At 43.0% G+C, this 24951-nt stretch overlaps 1 protein-coding gene across 1 annotated transcript; it reads left to right on the top strand.

The window, feature by feature from the left end:
• The first annotated feature begins 6276 nt into the window (after positions 1–6276).
• Positions 6277–22099, top strand: LOC137609390 (sodium- and chloride-dependent GABA transporter 2-like). The gene is made up of 11 exons (XM_068336386.1): positions 6277–6359; positions 6768–6900; positions 9943–10077; positions 12732–12835; positions 13231–13355; positions 13473–13585; positions 18194–18331; positions 18448–18550; positions 19611–19711; positions 21672–21842; positions 21959–22099. The coding sequence occupies exons 1-11, from the start codon at positions 6277–6279 to the stop codon at positions 22097–22099; spliced, it is 1347 nt and encodes a 448-aa protein (XP_068192487.1).
• The last annotated feature ends 2852 nt before the right edge of the window (positions 22100–24951 follow it).

Genomic DNA, 24951 nt, shown 5'->3' with positions numbered 1-24951 from the left:
AAGACCAGCCATCAACAGGTCAACAGGATTCCATCATTAACAGATTTCAGTTTCAAGGCGACAAATGATTGGAGACACATACTTCAAGATGCCTCGAGACTTAATTATCAAGTGCATGGCAAGCATGTACCACAGCACCATTGATGTCAAGGGAGGTATTGTTTTTGTCCTGTGTCTTTCTGTAATTCACAATCAGCTCCTTGGTTTTTACTAATAATTTGAATGAAATCATTGCTTTGGCATCAATATGCTAATGCTTTGACCTCATCTTTGTGGTCCGTCCCATTACCTGAGGTCATCAACAAGTTTAATAATAGTGCTTTAACTGTGTGTGGCCACACAGTCATGGACAAGCAGGGAGTACAGGAGAAGACTGTGGTACTGCCTACCTGCAAAGCCTGGGGTTACCCCTCTGGCAGTTCAGGAACAATGGCATATCTGGGACTAAGGTGTCGACCAAGGCTCTCTAAAAATCTAATTGCAGTTCTTGATACCTGGAAAGCTAACATGTTAATCCAAATTATTATACGCAGAAACTGAGCATTAGCGAGAAAAATACTAGGTAACAGTGGCTGGTTTTCATATTTCCTCAGCTGGACCTCCCATACTCTCCCATATTCATTGTCTTGTCTATGCTCCAAGTAGAGCAACAGGTAAACACCATCAAAGAAATTCCCATTGTTCACTGGTGGTGGTGAAAGTGTTTCATACGACTGATGTCAAAAGTAATTCTTTATGATAGGGCTTGCTTGGGCAGTGAACCTGTCAATGACAAAGTTACAGAAATGTTCATTATAAGAAAGGAAAGAACAGGGCAAAGTTGATGAGAAGCCCAAGTCTGCATTATGGCGCTATCAGGGGTTGTCATTGATGGATGGGTTCCCGAGTGACAACAGACATAGCAGTGCCAAAGGTCTATGAGATGTAAGAGAGGTTTATACTGCAGTTGTGCCGGGTACTTGTTTCAGACAAGTATCCGGTACGGATAACGCATTTTTGACGAGTACGAGCATGTTACAAGTAAATCTCGTCAATACTCGTGATCGTTCATTCATTTATTTTCCTGACCACTTCATCCGCTTGCGCGGGTCAGGGGCCTGTACTCACGAATATATGTATGCATGCGTTTGAACTAGTAACTAGAGTGTGCGTTCTTAATTTCCCTTCGGGGATCAAACCAGTATATAAAATTAAAAATTAAAATTAGTATGACAATTATTGTTTATGCATACTTTGTAGTTCATAATTTCCTATTGCATGTGTTGTATTCATTAATGCACTTCATGTTCTGAGTTCATAAAAACTTACTTTAGTTGTCTACTTTAGTTCTCTACTTTTGTGATCAAAAACATTGATTTGAATCTCAATTTTAGAGACTGGTCTGAAAAAAGTTTTAAAATAAATAATATAGCAACTTCTTCTTCTTCTTTTCCTTTCGGCTTTTCCCTTCAGGGGTCGCCACAGCGAATCAATTTCCTTCAACTAGCCCTGTCCTTTGAATCCTCTTCTCTCACACCAACTACCTTCATGTCTTCCCTCATTACATCCATTAACCTCCTCTTTGGTCTTCCTCTAGGCCTCCTGCCTGGCAGTTCAAAACTCAGTATCCTTCTACCAATATATTCACTATCTCTCCTCTGGACATGTCCAAACCATCTCAGTCTGGCCTCTCTGACTTTATCTCCAAAACCTCTAACATGTGCTGTCCCTCTGATGTACTCATTCCTGATCCTATCCTTCCTGGTCACTCCCAGAGAGAACCTCAGCATCTTCATCTCTGCTACCTCCAGCTCTGTCTCCTGTCTTTTCTTCAGTGACACTGTCACTAGGCCAAACAACATCGCTGGTCTCACCACAGTTTTGTACACCTTTCCTTTCATTTTAGCTGAAACTCTTCTATCACACATCACAACTGACACTTTCCTCCACCTGTTCCATCCTGCCTGGACCGCTTCTTCACCTCTTTTCCACACTCTCCATTGCTCTGGACTGTTGATCCTAAGTACTTAAAATCCTCCACCTTCTTGATCTCTTCTCCTTGTACCCTCACTCTTCCATGGAGATTCCTGTCTAACCTCGTCTGTCAGCCTGTCCATCACCATAGCGAACAAGAAGGGGCTCAGAGCTGATCCCTGATGCAGTCCCACCTCCACCTTGAACTCCTCTGTCACACCTACAGCACACCTCACCACTGTCTTACAGTCCTCATACATGTCCTGCACCGCTCTAACATACTTCTCTGCCACTCCAGACTTCCTCATACAATACCACAGTTCCTCTCTAGGCACCCTGTCATAAGCTTTCTCCAGATCTACAAAAACACAATGCAGCTCCCTCTGGCCTTCTCTGTACTTCTCTATCAACATCCTCAAAGCAAATACTGCATTTTTAGTACTCTTTTTTGGCATGAAACCATACTGCTGCTCACAAATGTTCACTTCTGCCCTTAGTCTAGCTTCCACTACTCTCTCCCATAACTTCATTGTATGGCTCATCAGCTTTATTCCTCTGTAGTTGCCACAACTCTGCACATCTCCCTTGTTCTTAAAAATGGGCACCAGCACACTTCTCCTCCATTCCTCAGGCATCTTCTCACTATCTAAGATCGTGTTGAACAACCCAGTCAGAAACTCTACTGCCACCTCTCCTAGACACTTCCATACCTCTACAGGTATATCATCAGGACCGACTGCCTTTCCACTCTTCATCCTCTTCAATGCCCTCCTCACTTCATCCTGACTAATCTTTGCTACATCCTGGTCCACAACAGTCGCCCCTTCTAGTCTTTGTTCTCGCTCATTTTCCACGTTCATCAACTTTTCAAAGTACTCTTTCCATCTTCCCATCACACTACTGGCACCTGTCAATAGACTTCCATCCCTATCCTTAATCACCCTAACCTGCTGCACGTCCTTCCCATCTCTATCTCTCTGTCTTGCCAACCGGTATAGATCAGTCTCTCCCTCCTTACTGTCCAACCTAGCATACAAGTCATCAAAGACTTCTTGTTTGGCCTTTGCTACCTCTACCTTCACCTTACGTTGCATCTCCCTGTACTCCTGTCTCCTCTCCTCAGTCCTCTCAGTGTCCCACTTCCTCTTAGCTAACCTCTTTCTCTGTATACACTCCTGTACCTCCTCATTCCACCACCAAGTCTCCTTATCTACTTTCCTTCCAGATGACACACCAAGTACTCTCTTACCTGTCTCCCTGATCACATTAGCTGTAGTTGTCCAGTCATCTGGAAGCACCTCCTGACCACCTAGAGCCTGTCTTAACTCCTTCCTAAAAGTCAAGCAACACTCTTCCTTTTTCAGCTTCCACCATTTCATCTTCTGCTCTGCCTTTGCCCTCTTGATCTTCCTCACCACCAGAGTCATCCTACACACCACCATCCTATGCTGTTTGGCTACACTCTCACCTACCACTACTTTGCAGTCACTGATCTCTTTCAGGTTACACTGTCTACACAAGATGTAGTCTACCTGTGTGCTCCTACCACCACTCTTATAGGTCACTCTATGTTCCAGCCTCTTCTGGAAGAAAGTATTCACTACAGCCATTTCTATCCTTTTTGCAAAGTCAACTACCATCTGTCCTTCTGCGTTCCTCTCCTGGATACCAAACCTGCCCATCACCTCCTCATCACCTCTGTTTCCTGCACCAACATGTCCATTGAAGTCTGCTCCAATGACAACTCTCTCACTTCTAGGCATGCTCTGTATCACTTCATCAAAGTCCAACCAGAATTTCTCCTTCTCCTCCAGCTCACATCCTACCTGTGGAGCATACCCACTAACAACATTGAACATCACACCTTCTATTTCTAGCTTTAGACTCATCACTCTATCCGACACTCTTTTTACCTCCAGGACATTCCTAACAAACTCCTCCTTCAAGATAACTCCTACTCCATTTCTCTTCCCATCTATACCATGATAGAACAACTTGAACCCTGCTCCTAAACTTCCAGCCTTGCTACCTTTCCACCTGGTCTCCTGTACACACAGTATGTCTACCTTCCTTCTCTGCATCATGTCAATCAACTCTCTACCTTTTCCTGTCATAGTTCCAACATTCAACGTCCCTACTCTTAGTCCTATACTCTTGGTGTTTCTCTTCTCTTTCCCTTGAGCGAACACACTTTCCTCCTCTCCTTCTTCGACCAACAGTAATCCAATTTCCACCGGTGCCCTGTAGGTCAACAGCGCCGATGGCGGTCGTTGTTAACCCGGGCCTCGACCGATCCGGTATGGAAGTCATAGGTTTGATTCGCATCTCTGCTTTGGCAAAAGTTTTACGCCGGATGCCCTTCCTGACGCAACCCTCTGTATTTATCTGGGCTTGGGACCGGCAAAATAAGACACTGGCTTGTGTCCTCTTGCGGCTACATTAAATAATATAGCAACTTCTGATCAATCCATATCAATTTCAGATTTAAAATAATGTACAGATTTAAGCCACACCCATTTCAGGCCAAACGACACCCACTTCTGGTTGACGTCACGCCCATTCCAAATACAGATACGGATACAAATCATTTAGATGGTTGAACAGATACAGATAGTGATGAGCGAGTACACCATTAGTTCCTACATGGTCATGTCAATGGAACTCACAATGACGTGACACAGTGTAATCAGATTTCACAACTGAGGAGAAATGGAAAGGCTCTGTACAGTGTAGAAGAATCAATCCCTTATCTATGTGAAGAATATAAAACTAATAGCATGTACATAATTCTGATTGGGGGAAATAAAAATACCCACAGACTAGAAAATATACAACATTAACAAAGACTGGTCCTGCCTCATCATATTTAAAGAATTATTCCTCCAACCACTTTTCAGCACTGTGTTGAAGGGTTTGTCTTGAAGCATTACCAGATAGCTGGCTCCCTCAGGGACGTGTTGAATTTGGCAGTGAGCATATTTGGTCTACTATAATTTATTTTCAAACAAACTGATTAACAAATGCAGGATAGTTACTTTTTGTATGTTGCACCATATTTATCAGTCTTCAAAGAGTTGTGGATGTTCTCTCCCTCCAGGGGCTGGCTATTCGTTCATCATGATCCAGCTGATTTCCAGAATGTATACCCTAATCTTGGCCTGGGCACTTCTTTACTTCATCTACTCTTTCAGAGACCCACTGCCCTGGGCCACCTGCAGCAATCCCTGGAACACAGGTCAGGTTCTTTAAACACCATGCTATATCTGACGTCGTTTTATTTTTTTTTCCTTCGCCGTCACAAAAAAACAAACCGCTGTGTCCGACGAAGCCGTAACGGCTCCGTGTGTGTGTGACAGACAAATGTGAAGACAAAGGTCGCTTCGGCATTACCGTCCGACCATCCGGGTTAGACGCCTGCTTCGTGATTTCGGTCTTGGTTAATAAATCATTGTGGTTCTCCACACGACCACATGAGGTCTGTCACAATCAAATAATATAAAGCGCTGTTTGACGAAGCCAAAATGACTCCATAAGTGAGATATATGGACAAATGTGAAGACTGGAGCTAACTCAGCTAGTGGCCCGAACTTCTGCGTAGGCGCCGGAAGCGTGACAGCGTGAGGTTTTTAGGTGAGCTTACTGTATTCAAACATATTAGCGGGGATTTAAGTGTGATCTACCTGGACAGTTGAGCATGCAACATCTAGCGTACAAATGAACAGAATATTGGACATATAATAGTCACACAAAGTTTAAACCTTTCATATTTTTTTCTCTTTAAGTCATAATCAAATCAAATATTTCTTATGTATAATAATCTATTAGTGGCTGTGATTCACTTGTCATTTTGTGAGAAAAAAACATAAATGTACACCATTGTATTGTGAGGATATTGCAATGAAAACACATTTATAGAGTTCCCTTCTTATAAACTATAAAAATACTGTAAAAGAACAAGTTAATAGTTATTGAGTATGTTATGTTCATATCATAAAAAGGTTATATTTATATAATAGTCAATTTGACCTGGTTTCTTGTTAAGAATACAGAGCAATACGACATACAAGATGACAGAATACAAAGCAAATGGACATGGTTTAGGGAGAAAATCAACCTGCAAAAAACAAAACAAAAGCAATTTGATAGATCAATGCTTGACAGTGACTGCATATTAAAGGATCCTTGGGTAAGGTATTGGAAAATAAATTGTTCTTCACTGCTGCTTTACAAGTGTAGCTGATATTGATTGAAAGTGTACTCACTGAACTTTAATAATCTGTCTTTAAATCAACAGAGAAATGCGTGGAAATCACCTTTGCAAACATGACTGCAATTCAAAGTGATAATCTGACAGTAAAGTGGACATCTGGAAATCTCACCGTGTCTTCAGTCTCTGAATTCTGGGAGTGAGTCATTGTTACCACATCAATGTAAAAAACATTCCTTTTTTAAAATTGTATTTACTTGTACTTAAATGCATTTTTTTACAGGTTAGTGACTGCACAGCTGTAAATTGTGTTGCACGCTTTAGATTTGTCAGTGCCATGAAAATTGTATAAAGTAATTATCTTATCAAGATAATGTCTTATCTTATGAAGATAATTCAGGAAAAAGTGGCTTCAAACACTCAGATAAAACCACCCTGGTTTTCATAACTGTCTTTTTCAACAGCAAAATAAAAATACAAATATTGCCTCGATTCAGAATATTTTATTTTTGCAGTGTAAAACAACAGGGACAGATCAAGCAAATAAAGTTATTTCTTGTAGCTCCTTATGCGTCTAATCATCACTGTATCTGGTGGTCCCATACAGGAGAGGAGTGCTATCTATGTCTGAAGGAATCGAGGTAATTGGTACAGTACAATGGGAGCTGCTGTTGTGTCAACTTGCCTGTTGGGTGAGCTGCTATTTCTGCATCTGGAAAGGAGTCCGCTCTACAGGAAAGGTCAGGGGAAATTATTTTTTTTACATGGACATGCACATAAAATAGATGGATAAGATGTCAGAAGGACAGGACTGCCACATAGTTGGTCATGTAAGACAGTAGAAGCAGTTTGATTCCTGGGTAATTTTGAATTTAACTACACATATTCTCATCTTTTATGATTAATTATTATCATGATTTTATGATCTTTTGTGATTGCTTAGTTTCTTTGAACAGGGGTGGCAGTAGCTCAGCGGTAGAGCGGGCAGTAGAGTGGGTCGTCCAATGTTTTAAGATCGGCAGTTCGATCTCCGCTCCCACCCACTCACTTCGGATTGTGATCTGACAGGGGGAGGTGTCAGTTCACCTCCTGAGCACTGCCGAGGCGCCCTTGAGCAAGGCGCCATCCCCTTTACAAGTTACTTATTGGAGGCGCACTATGAAGGATCTGCCTGCCCACAGGCCCCTTATGAGTGTGTGTCTATGTGTACGAGCCTCTACACACTATATACAGTACTGTATATATGCATGTACCTACTAACCTGTGTGTAGAGTGGATTCTTAGGCCGTCCACACATAGCCGAATCTTTTTGAAAACACAACTTTTTTCTTATGGTTACGCCTTCCGTCTACACAACAACGCAGATATCTGGACAAAAAGTGAACTTTTTGAAAACGCTGGCCAAAGTATGCGTTGTTGTGTGGATGCTTTAACCAAAACGTTTCCTATCCGGAGGGTGTCTCCCTGCGACACAAACTGCTGTGACGTCAGTGTGTCTGACCCATCTCTACATATATACAAACAGAATGGACAGACACACTGCTCCTCCTGAATCCGAGATTCAGGAGGAGCAGTGTGGTTTTCTTCCTGGCCGTGGAACAGTGGACCAGCTCTAAACCCTCCGCAGGGTCCTTGAGGGGGCATGGGAGTTTGCCCAACCAGTCTACATGTGTTTTGTGGACTTGGAGAAGGCGTTCGACTGTGTTCCTCAGGGGGTTCTGTGGGGAGTGCTTCGGGAGTATGGGGTACCGAACCCCTTGATAAGGGCTGTTCAGTCCATGCACGACCGATGTCAGAGTTTGGTCTGCATTGTCGGCAGTAAATCGGATTTGTTTCCAGTGAGGATTGGACTCTGCCAAGGCTGCTCTTTGTCGCCGATTCTGTTCATAACTTTTATGGACAGAATTTCTAGGCGCAGCCAAGGCGTTGAGGGTGTCCGGTTTGGTGGCCTCAGTATTGCGTCTCTGCTTTTTGCAGATGACGTGGTGCTGTTGGCTTCATCAAGCCGTGATCTCCAACTCTCACTGGAGCGGTTCGCAGCCGAGTGTGGAGCGGTTGGGATGAGAATCAGCATTTCCAAATCTGAGACCATGGTCCTCAGTCGGAAAAGGGTGGAGTGCCCTCTCCGGGTTGGGGATGAGATCCTGCCCCAAGTGGAGGAGTTCAAGTATCTCGGGGTCTCGTTCACGAGTGAGGGTACGATGGAACGGGAGATCGACAGGCGGATCAGTGCAGCATCTGCAGTGATGCAGACTCTGTATCGGTCCGTCGTGGTGAAGAAGGAGCTGAGCCGAAAGGCAAAGCTCTCAATTTACCGGTCGATTTACGTTTCTACCCTCGCCTATGGTCATAAGCTGTGGGGCGTGACCGAAAGAAGGAGATCCCGGATACAAGCGGCCGAAATTAGTTTCCTCCGCAGGGTGTCCGGGCTCTCCCTTAGAGATGGGGTGAGATGTTCGGTCATCCAGGGAGGGACTCAGAGTTGAGCCGCTGCTCCTCCGCATCGAGAGGGGCCAGATGAGGTGGCTTGGGTATCTGGTTAGGAGGCCACCTGGACGCCTCCCTGGTGAGGTGTTCCGGGCACGTCCTACCGGGAGGAGGCCCCGGGGATGACCCAGGACACGCTGGAAAGACTATGTCTCCCGGCTGGCCTGGGAACGCCTTGGGATTCTCCCGGAGGAGCTGGACGAAGTGGCTAGGGAGAGGGAAGTCTGGGCTTCCGTGCTTAAGCTGCTGCCCCCATGACCTGACCCCGGATAAGCGGAAGAAGATGGATGGATGGATGGATGGATGGATGGACAGAGTTAAAACCGGCTATTTTCTGATGTATAACAGCTCCACTTTGAAGATGAGTTGATAAACATACTTGGCAGTTGAGTATTTGTTTGTCTGTTTCTTTCTTTCTTAGTCATAAAGTTTATACAAAGTTTGGCTGGTGAACTGACGGTGGCGCTGCAAAGTACATCAGTGCGGCACGGACGGACTGGCTGCTGGCTATCGACCGTTGTTGGCCGGTTGGTGGTTGTTGGTACGCATGTGCTGCGGTCCTGAGGCGCCAGGCTGGGTGTGGGTGGCTGGCTGGTGGGTGGTGTGGCGCTGTGGTTTGGTTCGGGGGGGGGGGGGGGGGGGGGCTTGGCTGTTTGGCGGCTGCACCCCCTGAGTTTTCTGATGGCTTTGGCCTGCTGGCTGCCCCGGTGCTGTTGGGATGGCCTTCTGTGGCCTGACGGCCGGGCCTGGTGGGTCAGGCTATGCGTCGCCTTCCTTTCCCGCTGTAGTGCCATGGTGGTGCGTCTCTGGGTTGCTGTTGTTGTGGGTCGGGTTGATAGCTTGGACCTGTTGCCAGTTGGTCGGTGATTGGCGGTCGTTGATATCGCGATCACTGGACGCTTGTGGCTGGGCTGAGGCCCTGGTGGGGGTGGCTGGGCCAAGTTGTGGGCTCGGGCTGATTGGCCGGCTTTGTTTCTAGTCCCCCGTACAGCCCTGTCCATGCGTATCCAGATTGCCTCCTAATGTTCACCTCACACTGCACTATACATAATAACCTTTAGGCACACATAGGGCACAGTTAGGGCTTTTGAAACGGGTAGGGGTGAGGGGAGTGGACTCAGTTGTGGCGCAGATTGCAGTGCTCTAGGGGGCTGCATTCTCCCTATATACGCCCCACCTGTCCCTCCTCCATCCTCCAATTTTAATGCTACACACACACACACACACACACACACACACACAGAGTGTCTAGAAAAGTGCTAAATAAATCTAATCCATTATTATTAAAATTCCAGGTGGTGTATGTCACGGCTCTGTTCCCCTATCTGATGCTAGCCATCTTGATGGTCAGGGGAGTGACTCTGCCTGGAGCTTGGCAAGGTGTTGTCTATTACCTTTATCCAGATCTGTCTCGTCTGACTGACCTTCAGGTGAGAACCTTCAGACAAATACTACAGTTGTCTAGCCCATGAATCCTGAAAGGCACTGCAGAAAATTCACCTTTATTAACAAGAAAACAGCAATGACATGCTGAAAATTTGAGTCGAGGTATTGCAAACAAATCAGGAACACTTTATTCCGAGGATATGTAAAATTCTAGTTAAGCAAGTAAACAAAACCTTCCGGTAAAGAAGGAAGTAAAAGCTGGGCTTAGTTAATGCTATGTTTTGAGTTTCAGTGGAAAATTACTAAATGAGGCTGAGAGAACTGCTGGGCAGACAGTAAGATCACAGATGATGTAGCTGAGGATCAAGGTCTGGGGCAGCAGGTCCTTAGTTTCTGCTGCTTGATTTCTGGTGGAGCACTCTGTGCATAACATGAAGTAAACACCATTAGGAGAATGGGAGATGGCTACTCCAGGTGCAATTAGGAATGACGCAGAAGTTGTCTTTGGAGGAGCTCTAGGAGGGAAATATACAATGTGTATATATATATGTATATATATTATATATATATGTATATATATATATATATATATAAGGCAAAGCGCAGAAGAGAGCAGTGGTGATAGATGGCGATTCCAGCTGAAAAACAAAATTCCATTTATTTTATTATTTACGGTAATTTAAACATTTATGAACCATCCACATACTGATATTAAACCTTATATCTGTATTACATTTTCCCATACTTTTATAGGCTGTTTGAAGTGCTTTTTATTAAAGAAAAATTGTAGTAGAAAATGTGAGTCGGAATGCATTGCACACACAAATGCTGTCAGCCAATAGCGTGCGCGTACAGTGTCATATGACTACCTATTAAAAATCTGCGATGTAGTGAAGCTGTGCATCTCAAAGAAAGAAATACCTTTATTTGTCATTATACAATTGGTACAACGAAATTGGACGGTCAGATGGAGAGCTGGTCCAGAGCTGCTTCACCTTTGGTGCGCCGCCACTATGGGCCAACATGACCTGATATTCCTTAGAAGCATGTTTTTCCTGATGATGGGGGAAAACGTAGAACTCAGAGAAAGCTCATTCAGACATAGAGAGAACACGCAACCTCTTCACAGAAAGGCCATGCTGGAAATGCTTGTGTTTGAAGCCATGACCTTCTTGCTGTGAGGCAGCAGTGCTAACCGCAATGCCACCGTGCTGCCCATGAAGCACAAATAAGCGAGGGATTACTCTCTCTCTCTGTATATATATATATATATATATATATATATATATATATATATATATATATATATATATATATATATATATATATATATATATATATATTGTATATACTGCATATATTAAAAAATGTTCCTTTCACCCTTGTGGGGTGGTATCTGTGTGTCATCCTCAAGCTCGGGTCCTCTACCAGAGGCCTGGGAGTCTGAGGGTTCTGTGCAGTATCTTAGCTGTTCCTAGGACTGCACTCTTCTGGACTGAGGCTTCAGATGTTGTTCCAGGAATCTGCTGGAGCCACTCCTCCAGTTTGGGGGTCACTGCCCCAAGTGCTCCTACTACCATGGGGACCACATTAACCTTGACCTTCCACATCTGTTCCAGCGGTTCTTTCAACCCTTGATATTTCTCAATCTTTTTATGTTCCTTCTTCCTGATGTTGGCGTCAGCTGGAATCGCCACATCTATCACCACTGCTCTCTTCTGCTCTTTGTCCATCACCTCTATGTCCGTTTTGTTAGCCAGCAACAAGACTTGTCGTTCTCAACCACGTTCTCAACCACTTTCGGTGGTATGTCCCATTGGGACACACACACACACATATATATATATATATATATATATACAGTATATATATATATATATACTGTATATACATATGGCTATGTTTTGTTGCGCCGAAACTTTTTGGCCTACACGGGTCCTGGATTGGCCACCCTCTAATTCCAGTCCAAGACATCGTGGACTGATCCACTGCTGCTTCTGTACTCTCTGGAAGTAGGAAGATCAGCTTTGGGTTTTTTTTCCCACACTTTCTCAAGTCTGTTGTGGAATCTGCTCCCCCATTGTCTCTGTCAGTGGAGCAGTTATTGTCTCTGCTATTGTGTATGTTCAGTGTTCTGTTATGTTCTGTGGGTTCTGTGGGTTCTGTACAGTGACAACGTAGATTATAATGTTTGATAAGGGTCTTTATTTTAACACAAATGAAAAGTGATAGATACATCAACTAACTTTCAAAGTTAGCTAGTCAAGTCATACTTTGTGTTGTTTGCACCGTGGGTCTGAGAGGACTGCAATTTCATCTGTGCTGTATGTCGTGCATGTATAGTACATTTGACAATAAAGTTGACTTTGACTTTAGCAGGCAGCACTACCAAGCATCATTATCTCTCTCTGCACCCTCTCGCCACTGCCACAATCTTGACATAAAACATGTTCTCTTAATCAGTTTGTTTTTTGCCCCAAGTGAACAGGTTCAACATTTATCTTAATTTTAAAATGCAGAGAGCTTAGTGGTGTGAGCACTCACCCCATTAAAGTTCACCACCTGGTTTCACTTATTGTTCAAATCTTTTGAGTTGTCCTGTCTAACAAAGACAATAAATTGGCTAGAAAAAAATTTAAAGCACTTACTTCAGTTCTGATGACTTGATTACATGTGATTTCTCATCTTTGTTAATTAGGTGTGGTTGGACGCTTGTACTCAGGTACTGTTCTCATATGGTCTTGTTGGAGGAACACTAATCACACTGGGAAGCTACAACAAAGTCAAGAACAACTGTTACAAGTAAGCCAGAAGATCTGTAGAAAAGACATTGTCGATGATTTGTTTTGCCCATTGCTGAAGTTTTGCCCATTCTTTTTCAGTTTTTGAATGATTCCACTGCCGTGAAAGTGGGCTGATTTGGGTACTTAGACCGCTGCATCATATGTTGCTCATTATTTGCATAAATCTCCTTGTTACTGTCAGTTCATTCAAAAATAAGATACAATCTGTCTCCTCCTCTCCCTTATAGCAGCTGCTGAGTGTACAAACATACATTTGTATTATATCTTAGTTCAAAATTATTAGACTTTCACTGCAGGATGACTGTGTGTGTGTGTGTGTGTGTGTGTGTGTGTGTGTGTGTGTGTGTGTGTGTGTGTGAGAGAGAGTGTGTGTGTGTATGTGTGTGTGTCTAGGGACAGTCTGTGGCTATGTCTGCTCAATGGTTGCACCAGCTTTGTTGCTGGGTTTGCAGTTTTCTCTGTTCTGGGCTTCATGGCAGAGAAGCAGGGACTCCCTGTTGACAAGGTCGTTCAGTCAGGTGTGGTTTTAAGCTGATATGATATCTAGTATGTTATAGATGAGAATCAAATCTACTTTTACAGCTTTGTTTAAAAATGACAAAAAACAAAAGTGAATTGTTTATTCTGGTCTCCAGGTGCTGGGCTGGCGTTCATCGCTTTTCCTCAAGCTGTCGCCATGATGCCCCTGCCTCAGCTGTGGGCTGTCTGCTTCTTCATTATGCTCATTATGTTGGGACTGGACACGCTGGTAATATGCTGGGAGTCAGCACTAGCCATTAATATGCTTTCTTCTCTCCTTTTTCCTGTTCATTTGTACATTGGACCATTGTGTTTTAATAACAAGCTGTCACAAAATTAACAAGACTGGTAGAGGGGACCCAAAAGCACGACAGAAAAGCAGGCGGGTCAAGAATCTCAAAATATTTAATTAGATAAGCAGGGTTCAGATAACACATAAATCAGTCCAGATGAAAGACAGGCAAAAAGGTAGGGTCTAGGAATCAAGCAGAGTCAGGTAAAGGAATAAATCCTGACAGGTGGACAGATCAAATGAGGGGAAGGCGAAAGGCAGAGACCAGACATCAGGCAGAATGAGGTACAGGTAGTGATGTCTAGTTTCGACCCTTGTATGATAACAGTGCAGCCACCTTGCCAGACGAGAATGCCCACATTCTCAATGAATGAAGCTTCGAGTAATGAACCCCTTCTCAATACATTTGTCCAAAAGAGTTTGAAGCCCAATGAGGCCTCATATGACATCCCCAGGTACAGGATCAAAACACAGGCACCTACCAAAGGCTTGAGAGTCAGAGCAAACACTAAACAATCTGGCAGAGAACTGAGTGCTGAGCTGGGTATATGAAGAGTGGAGGCAGATACGGGGAGTGGCAGCAATTGAGTAGGGAGAAGGCAGATGAATGGAATGAACTGATTGCAAGTGGGGCAGGACAGGATTTGAAATGACAAAGACAAAATTGAAAAAAAATTAAACTGAATACTTACTTCTTGTCAGATGATCCAAGATCCATTAATTTATGCTGTGGGAAACATTTTGAAACCGAATTGCTGCAAGAATAATATTTTTCTATTTTGCGCTTTGTTAAAGGATATTTTGCCAATTTTTTTTATATATATGACTTCTTGCACATACAGTACCATATTGTGGCTGGACATAATTTTGTCCAAAACATGGGACCAAAAATTGGGATTTTGGTCCTCATAAATCCGGTGGCTCCAAGCTGGGGGTATTCATTTGCAATTTATGATGACCCAAGACTAAGGCTAACATTATAGGATAAAAAGCTGATTATAAACACTTGTAGTCACGCAGTAATAAGAATTTTTTAGGATTCACAATGAAGATTGTCTGCTAAGACATGTTAACAGTGTCATTGTGGGAATCTCACCATGATGACATATAACAGAAAGTTACTTAAGAACTCCACGCCCGATAAGGTTGGAGGAGAAACTGGGTCCAATCACAGAGGCAATATGTTCATTACACATAAATTCATGGGACAGGAGCCAACATTCAAAACCAAGAAAACTCATTGGGAAATTGGAAACACTGGGAAAATAAGGGAAAATGGCAAGAAGACAAGAAAAACCCCAGGCAACTGGAGGCTAACAGCAATCACAGAGATTAAAATCACAAATAAAGAGGGAATGACAAGCAAGTGACACAATGCGGAAGACATTATTTGAAGTATATAATCAATCGCTGTGGAGAATAAGAACAGAGAATGACAGATACAGGAAACAAAAAGAAAAGACAACATGGATCCCACAGACAGAAAAGGCATTAGAAAGTCATCATCGGTGGACACTCGTGTTTGAATATTTCTGTCATCCTTGGTTCTTGTGGGTCTTCGGGTGCACAGAGGTCAAAATCCTGGACCCTCATATTTTGGTGCAATTTGGACATGGGTGGGCATTGGTAGTTGTGTGTTTTAGTGAAACTTTATTGGAGAAAGAGGAGTCATTCTTTTTGCGCTTCTGCACTGCAGTACTGTGGAAATTGTCATTATATTGTGCAGCCTCTTCTTGAACAGCTCATCTCCAGATAGACCTGTTCTTTTCTGTGACCTCCCGCTCAGGGATATGTGGCACTTCTTGAGATGATCTCTGATGCTATTTTTGTACCTTTTCTTTTGACCTCCCATGGCACATTTTCCTTGGACAAGCTGTGAGTACAGGACTTGTTTGAGTCGGCGATAATAACGCATTCGTATGACATGGCCATCCTATCTGAGCTAGTGTTGGGCGAGATGGCAGTGATGGTAGGAATACCAGTCTCCTCCAGGACGTTGGGGTTGGTCCATTGATCCTTCCAGGTTATCCTGAGGATTCTGCTGAGGCATCTCTAGTGGAAGTCCTCAAGTGCTCTCAGGTACCACCTGTAAGTGTTCCAGGCTTCTGACCCATAAAAACAGTGGGGAGCAATACAGCTTTGTAGAGCTGGATTTTGTTTCTTGATTGGAGATCACAGTTCTCAAAGACCCTCTTCTTCAGTCCGGAGTATGCCCCACTGGTACAAGTAAGGCAGTGGTGCTGCCTGGTGCGATGGTGGCTTTAGATGATAGATGGCTGCCAAAATAGCCATCATGTTAGACACGAACTGCGGCCGTAAGAGTGGTCCACATTTTTAACCTGGTATTTTCAATAAAGATGTCTGGAGAGGTGGTACTGTTTGTCAGTGGCTAATAGAGGATTTGCATCTTTTTGATATGATAGCCAGACCAAGCTATATGTACGCCTCTGCAAAGGCAGTCAAGAGCAACAATAGCTTTATTGTCTTCATATTGAAGCTCTGTGATTGATTTGGTGTTGGTTTGGCCCCAAATCTGCTGATTCAGGGCCAAAGGTAGTTCAGACGTTCATCAGTCCTGTACATAATTTTGACAATAAAGATAGAGAATAGGGATGGCGCAATAGCGTATCCCTGCTTAACCTCTGACAGAGACTGCCCTGAGATTGAGTAAGAGTGCTTTCTGACAGGGGGGTGAGTCTGTTGACCAAGATCCAAACTAATACATTCTCTACAGTGTAAAGATGGGGGATACCTTGGTAATTCCCACAGTCTGCCTATGGGAAAATACTGAGGTATTTCTCAACTGTGCAGGTATTTCCTCATTCTCCCATATTTTGAGAAACAGGGTGTGGATGTGCTCAAGGAGGGCCACCCACCTTCTCCTATGACCTCATCTGGGATACCGTCAAGGCTGAGGAGCCTTTTTAAAAAAAAAAAATTGATAGCGACCTATACCTCTTCGAGACTATGTGGTTCTTCTTTACTCTGAGTGATGTGCAGTTGAGAGAGTTGGACCAGGGCTTCATATTCACGGGTGGTATCCCCGTTCATCAACACTTCATAGTGGTCCTTCCACCAGTGTGTTATAGGCTCCTTGTCCTCAATCAGGGAGTCTGTCCATAGAGCAAAGGGGGGTCATGCAACGACGGCTAGGGCCATATATCGCTCTTGTGACTTTGAAAAAGCCTCTGGTGTCACCAGAGTCAGCAAGTTGCTGGACTTCCAGGGCCTTTTGTGTCCACGACTAGTTCCTCAGTGTTCTCACCCGCTATTGGACAGCTACTTTTGCTTTGGCATGGGCTTCTCGTTTCCTCTTGCAGTTGGTGTCATTCTGCCAGTTGATGAAGGTTTTCTGCTTGATGTTGATAAATTACTGGATTTTTTTGTCATTCTCATCAAGGCAATCTTGACGTTTCCGCATTCTGTGACCAAGAACGGCTTTTCAGGAGATCATGATGGTAGGAAAGAGGGTATTCCAGTGCTTTTCAATATCCTCTGGGTACTGCTCTGGTAAGTCTGTGCTGATAGCTGCCTACAGTTGCTGTTGGTAGGTGGCCTCTCCCAAATGCTCACCATCAAGCCTTTGTTGGGGCTGTCCTTCTTGATGTCTAAATTTCTGCATCAGACATGGACACGGTCAGTCCAGCATTCATCAGCACTGATCATTGCTCTTGTGCTGAAAACATCTAAATGGTCTTGGGAGCGGACAATGACGTAATCAATAAAATGCCAGTGTTTTGTGTGGGGTTGCATCTAAGATGTTTAAACTTTTCTTTTGGTGAAAAAGGGTGTTGATGACAACCAGGTTGTATTCAGAGCACTTGGTTAACAGCAGTAAGTCATTGAGGTTCTTTCCAACCCATTCTCTCTCCAGTGTGCCTCTGCAGATAAAATGTATATCCACATTTTTCCTCCTTCAGCTGTCCTTCATCAGCCAGATGGGTTTCAGAAAGAGCTGTAATATTGATTTTGGAATCTTTTTACATGATGGTTGTTCGCCTTTCAGGTCCCTCACTAGCTTGGTTGTCCATGAGGGTTTGCATATTCCAGGTTCCAAAATGAAATTTGTGCTTCCACATTGTGGTGACCCTCTGGATGCAGTGGTCCAGGCATGGAAAAAAAGAGGCATGTTATGTTTAGGGTACTTTTTCTAGCCCTCTCCCCTAATTGGGTGACTAAAGAGAATCCTTAAAAGGGCTGCTCAGTTGTGGGTGCAGCTACCGAAAGGCTCTCTTGGCCTAATCCAAGAACTCAGAGGTCATATTGCACAACTGTCTATGTGCAAGGTTGTGGCTATAGGAGCTGTCAGACTTCACAATCCTGCCCCCGTCAGCAACACCATTAGAGAGTAAACTACACTGAAAATGAAAAACTCTTTAGCACACGTGCAGAATTATTATGCACCAAGTATGAATATATCTTGACATCTTCATTCTGAAAAATGAAAGCAACTATTTCGGGTGGTAATGAGAACCCAGCCAGCATCTTCACTTCAGAGGTATGAAGCTTTATAACTAAGTCTTTTTTTCTCATTTCTTGTATTAGTTTGCAGGTTTGGAAACTATAACAGCATCTGTAACTGACATGTTCCCAAAAGAAATGCGCAGACCTTGGCGCAGAGAAATCTTTCTCATCATCTTCTGCTTGGTCTTCTTTCTCATACAAATTATTTTCACCACTCAGGTACTCCACCACCCTGTGTAGACTTACAAACACAACAGTACTTAACATATTCCATTCGAGAGCAGAATTTCAGATGGCACAACATGCTGTATGTGAATCTGTTATGTGTTGACCAGGGTGGCATATACCTGTTCCAGCTGATTGACCAGTATGCTCTAAATGGAGCAGGTGTATTGGTTTTGTGTGTGATCGAATCTGTTGCAGTTGGCTGGGCTTTTGGTAAGTGCAATCACGTCAAATTATTGTATTTTCTGTCATCTACCTAATCTTTTCAGACATTTTTTCATGCAATGCTTTTATCAGTTTTTATTATCTGTCAACGTACAAGTAAACTGAGTTACTTTTTATTAGAAATAATTTCAAAAATTTGCTTATGTGAGACATCGGAGAAATATAATCACATCTGTCAAAAACTGATTGGTGGCCTTATATAATTTATATAACATGATGTCACCCATTCCCTCCCTACACATTCCCCACTAACGCCCTTCCAACCCTCTCACAAATGACTTAGATACTTCAATACGTACATATATTAGGGCTGTCAGTTTAACGCATTAATTAGATTAATTAATTAACGCCTTATAAAAATTAAAGCAATTAATCGTGAGTGGCAAGTCAGTGTGCAAGCATTTTAAATTTGACCCATTGAGGGACCTGTAGGCTGCAGTGTTCGTACCTGCGCCACTAGTCAAAAGCAGGGTGACTGACAACAGAGATGGACACAGGAGAGCGAGGCAAGCCCACTCGAACCTTTGGTCGGAAAGTTTATTAATAAAAAGAATTGGGGCGGCAATGGCTCAGCGGAAGAGCAATCGTCTTGAAGACTGATCGCCCAGCCATCGGTGGTTGGAGTCCCGCTCCCGCCATGACATAAATTGGAGCGTGAAAAATCTTTTCTTCTTGGTGTATTCTATTGATTAGTAATGCACTACAATTTTGTAATGTCATTCATTCATTTTCATGTACAGCCGCTGTATCCGCCGTAGCTGGGCTTGCGCTAGCCATTCGCCACTTCACCATAGGCGAAGCAAATTCCGTATGGCTACAAGGTTTTTAGCCTGTGTAGCCACAGTGGCGTTATTATTTTTAGGAAAAAAAGGCTAAGACTTACAACTTTTTTTGACTCGCGAAAATCCCCGAGCGATAACGTAAGAAAACAAACTTTTTCTCTCGCTAGGAGCGCATCTTCTTCTTCTTCATCATTGTTGTACAAGTTGCTACTTTGCAACTCTTAGATTTTTTAAGTTTTACATATTTAAGTGTGTTCATCATACAGGTGCTGAACGGATGTGTGATGTAGTCGAAGGGATGACAGGACAAAGACCATGTCTTCTATTCAAACTGTGCTGGCACTACATCACCCCACTAATCTTCATGGTAAGCTACACAACACAGAAAGACTCAACAGCATGTTTGTCATGTGTACAAGTGTCCCAGTCATTCCTAATTTGGACAATCATTAGCATGGCGAAAAGCTTCTATAGTACATCGGGATTCATATTGTACAGTATGCGACTCTCATGTCCTGCTCTGAGGTGTAGCTTATTCCAGGTATCATAATTTTTGAACCGGACAGATTTCATTATCTTTGCGTGCATATTTATTTTGTTCTTTTTAATTATACCTGAAGAAATTGCTAAAGTCGTATTATTTGTAGAAAAACAGACGCATATAAGATGAATCTCACTATGTTAAAGTGATTACAAAACTTAAACACTCCTACACTTCAGAGTTTCAATGGGTAATGGGACAGCGCCGCAGATATAGTGAAGTAATCCCTCACTTATTTGCGCATCCATACGCACAGATTTACCTCATTGTGGATTTTTAGTAGGTAGTCACGTGATACCGTACGCGCATTCAATTGGCTGACGGCATCTGGAAGTGCGGTGCGTTCCATGAGTTTCAGAGCACAGCGCACTTCTGTAAGACATAACAGTGCTTTAAACAATCTATAAGAGTGTGGTGAAAGGTAATACAGATGAGGGTGGTTTAATATAAGTATAGGGTGTTAAGGATAGTTCAAGTCTGGACCCCAAGGAACAGAGACTGACACACGAGTAAAAATCAACAGCTTAATTGCTCAGGCTAAACAAAAACGCAGGTGAGCTTGATAACGAAAGGCAGCTGAGCAAAAACGACGTAACTCCAAAAACATAGAAAAGAACCGTTAACTGAGAGAAACACTAGACACTCACATCAGTAGAACAGCATGGAATAATCTGGCACCCTCTTAGGGAAAAGCCAGGTCCTTTAAAGATGAGGCTGATGAGCAGAGTGGGAACTGGTGTGGCTCGTCAGCTGCTAGGAGCCGGCCACACCCTCTGTCACAGCTTGACCTGTCAAGAGACAATGAGCTTCACACAATCACAGACCTGCGGAACATACCAAACGAACAGAACCATGACATTGGCAGGGTTCATAAACATTTAAAGTACTGTAAGTAATAAAATAATAGGTCGTCTTAAATGAAAGGAAAGTTGAATAAAACTGTGGTGAGACCGGCAATGTTGTTTGACCGAGAGACAGTGTCACTGAGGAAAAGACAGGAGACAGAGCTGGAGGTAGCAGAGATGAAGATGCTGAGGTTCTCTTTGGGAGTGACCAGGATGTATAGGATCAGAAATGAGTACATCGGAGGGATAGCACATGTTAGAAGTTTCGAAATAAAGTCAGAGAGGCCAGTCTGAGATGGTTTGGACATGTCCAGAGGAGAGATAGTGAATATATTGGTAGAAAGATGCTGAGTTTTGAACTGCCAGGCAGGAGGCCTAAGAGGAGGACCAAAGAGCAGGTTTATGGATGTAGTGAAAGAGGACAGGAAGGTAGTTGGTGTGAGAGAAGAGGATGCAGAAGACAGTGTTAGATGGAGGCAACTGATTCGCTGTGGCGACCCCTGAAGGGAAAAGCCGAAAGGAAAAGAAGATACAATCATACAACAAAAGTATGAGGTAAGTTGGAGAGTTGGTTGGGCTGCTGCACCATGGGTGCGCTTGCCACTGTGGGCCAACATCACTTAAAGGTCCTTAGACACATGCTTTTATGATTTGGGGGGGAAACCACAGTACCCTGACAATAACCAATTCAGACACGGAGAAAACATGCAAACTCTACATAGATAGGCCATCTTGGAAATGCTGGAGTTTGAACCCATGATCTTCCTGCTCTGAGGCAACCCTACCCTTGACCAATGAGGCTCAGTGGGAGGGTTAAAGGCTGAATTTGGATTGTGGTAGTTTTACGATAAATGATGAATTAAAAGAGTTTACTAAAGAGAAGACAATGGACATCACAGACTTTCTGTTTGTGCTCACAAGGACTTGATTTCTCCTTCAAGGCCTCCTTCATCTGCATGTTGCTGAATTACCAGCCCCTGACATCCAGCCGTGGTTATGTATACCCAGACTGGGCCTATGCTCTGGGCTGGACCATGGCCTGCTTTACTGTAGTTCCAGTACCAATCTGGGCTGTTGTTAAGATCTGGACTATTAATGGCACCTTAAAGGAGGTAAAAAGACCATCATATACTGCTTACTATTTTTCCTCTCATTTACATTCTACTTTGCTTTTTGCATGTTAAGTATCAGGCTATTTGTCTCTTTACTCTGTCCTTAATACACTCAGCGTCTGTTGGTTCTGTGGTATCCTGCTCGTGAGCCTGCCAACTCAGAGACCAATGAGGACAATCTCCTGAATGAACCAGAGATGAGAACAACCTCAGTCTCTTTTCATGACACAAATTACAATGAAAATGAAATGAAATGAAGGAAGACCTTGTAATGTTTCTGCATTTTATGTTTCTCAGTAAAACAAATGTACTTTTCATAGATATGTGCAATGTACCTTGTTAATGCTTGCCATAGTTATAGCTACATTGGATACCATGCTGAGATGTTGTGATGATCTGCATCTGCTGTGTTCTGTTTTGCCATGCACATTTTTTTTGACTTTGTCTTTTGTTTATTGGTTTTCAGTTTATGCACTTTTCTGGTTTTCTGTTACCACTGCATTCATGATTCACTGCACCTGGTTTGTTTCCCCAGATTGTTTCGTTTAGTCGTTAACCAATCCGTGTTTTGTTCTTCCCCTAGTCCCCTAGAGAATCGTTAGTTCCACCTGCAACTAACAACTGCACCCTGGTCTCTCTATTTAAGGCACTTCACTTCAGTTCAGGTTTGTCGCAATGTAACACAGTGTCCATTAGAGCAGAGAATCTTGTATGCCTGATCGTTATTGTTGTTCCTAGACCGCTTCCATACGACCACGAGTTTTGTCTTGCCTTCTCTGCGTTTGTTCTGGATTTTGAACTTTGCCTGTTGACCACGATTTTTGTCTTTTGATGTCCAGTGTATGACCTTTTGCATGTCTGTTGGATTACGATTTTGCCTGCCTCCTTTGTATCGTCTTTTCCCTGATTTTCTGATTTTGACCCCCGCTTGGATTTTGTACGACGAACTGACAAAAGGTTTTTGATGAATTCACATCTTGACTCTCGCACCTGTTTTGTTATATCTTATATATGTTATTTCCATGGCTTAAATGTAAAGTAGTGTACAGCTCAAAAGATTTTTCACTAAAACCCAATGTTCCATCTGAGCTGTGTTCTTGCGCTATTGTGCACTGCTTGCATATTCTCTGCGCACAACAAAATCTATGCAGCGCACAAAATAAAATTCGATACGCAGCGCAAAAAAGAAAATTTGATACAAACTCATTAAATAATGTCTAATATTAGATCTAATCTAATCTAATTAAAGGGACAGTAAAGTCAAAATGAACCAGGTCTGTATTTGAAGTACACAAGTAAAAAAGGCTTGGTGGCATTTTATTTTTCTTTGAGCAATGGGGACTTAGAAAAACAAAATTTATCGTAAGTTATGGAGCACGCCATGACAGCAGAAGTGATGCAATCGTAGACATCGGGTTGAATCCATATCACTGCCGATAACGAGCCAACATTTTCACCATTATTTATCAGGATATCACCCAAAATCATATCATCGTCAATGGATACTGAGGACAAGTTCCCTGTGAACCCACCTGGGGGTGTAATTATCCCGTATAAGTATCACTTGATGTATGCAGAGGATGAGAGTTTGGATGTCTCGCGACTCATCTCAGGTGGCTTAATCTGAATCACATTCTGACGGAGATATCCAACTAGTTATAATGTCCTGTTTTGGTTTACTGTGTGTATGGAAAAGTTAATCACGCTACCAATGCTAAAGCGCTAGCCGTCAATAGGATTTTCCATATTATGTTAGCATTGAGCTAGCTGCCATTCATTACTGTTAGACTGTACGGAATTAATAACAACTCTAATTTATATTAATATGTCTTGCATTTACGAATGTGTAAGGATCAGGGCCTGACATCCTGTTTTTGTATGTTTTATTTCAGTTTCACAGATCTTCTCAGTAAAATAACCTGTTGATTACTTTTGATATTGTTTACTTTTCCGAGCGCCATAACCGCTGGATAATCTGATAATAAAAACATTTATACAATAACTCCAGTAGCTGCAGACATGAATCAATTATCCACTAAACCTTGGGAATTCTGAATAAATACTATGGTTGAGCCGGATACTCATTTCATACGAGTATCCGGTGCGGATAACGCATTTGTGACGAGTACGAGTACTATACGAATAAAACCCGTTAATACACGTGCTCGGACTGAAGGAAAATCATCCTGTTTTCGCGCTCTTTGATTGGCCAGTCACACATACTTCCCGCCCCTCCCTACAGAGACAGCAGCTAGAGTGGAGCTTGTCCCTGTCCCACTCTCGGCACACGCAGACAATTACTGATCTCTCTGTTGGTGGCGTCACTGTGCCTCACGTCTTTCATCTTAGGTTTTGTTCAGCTTGTCTCTATTTCGGTGTTTGTTTACCTGGTGAACTTTCTTGTTATTGTTTTTTTGTTGCATGTACTATTTAACCACCGCCTCCACTCCAGTTGTTTTTTTTTAACCTGTTTGTTCTAAACTCTACGGAGGGTTGCGTCAGGAAGGGCATCCGGCGTAAAACTTTTGCCAAATCAAAGATCGGAATCAAACCTATGACTTCCATACCGGATCGGTCGAGGCCCGGGTTAACAACGACCGCCATCGGTGCTGTTGACCTACAGGGCGCCGGTGGAAATTGTATTACTGTTGGTCGAAGAAGGAGAGGAGGAAAGTGCGTTCGCTCAAAGAAGGTTTATGGATGTAATGAGGGAAGACATGAAGGTAGTTGGTGTTAGAGAAGAGGATTCAAAGGACAGGGCTAGATGGAGGAAATTTATTCGCTGTGGCGACCCCTGAAGGGAAAAGCCGGAAGGAAAAGAAGAAGAAGTTCTAAACTGTTCAAATGAATAATTTCTATACTTTATAAATATTTTAACTGAGACATAGCGCACACGCACACACACACACACACACACACACACACACACACACACACACACACACACACACACACGCACAAACACACTCACACCGTAATCAATATTGTTTAACTTTATGTGAAAAAAAATGGCAAGAACATTAGGTGTTAAGAATAAATAATTGAAAGAAAAAACAGTTTGATTATTAAAAAAAAATGAAAAAGAAGAAAAATAATTAAAAAGTTTTGT

This window comes from Antennarius striatus, chromosome 16, assembly GCF_040054535.1.
Source record: "Antennarius striatus isolate MH-2024 chromosome 16, ASM4005453v1, whole genome shotgun sequence".
NCBI classification, from domain to species: Eukaryota; Metazoa; Chordata; class Actinopteri; order Lophiiformes; family Antennariidae; genus Antennarius; species Antennarius striatus.
Note: the sequence above shows the minus strand (reverse complement) of the source record. Positions and strands in the feature narration are given on the sequence as shown.

Excerpts from the sequence above, each read along its gene's own strand:
- LOC137609390 (XM_068336386.1), top strand. The coding sequence starts at position 6,277 with ATGACTGCAATTCAAAGTGATAATCTGACAGTAAAGTGGACATCTGGA. Across the intron at positions 10,078-12,731 it reads CTCGTCTGACTGACCTTCAG|GTGTGGTTGGACGCTTGTAC; the intron begins GTGAGAACCTTC and ends TTTGTTAATTAG. Across the intron at positions 19,712-21,671 it reads TCACCCCACTAATCTTCATG|GCCTCCTTCATCTGCATGTT; the intron begins GTAAGCTACACA and ends TTCTCCTTCAAG.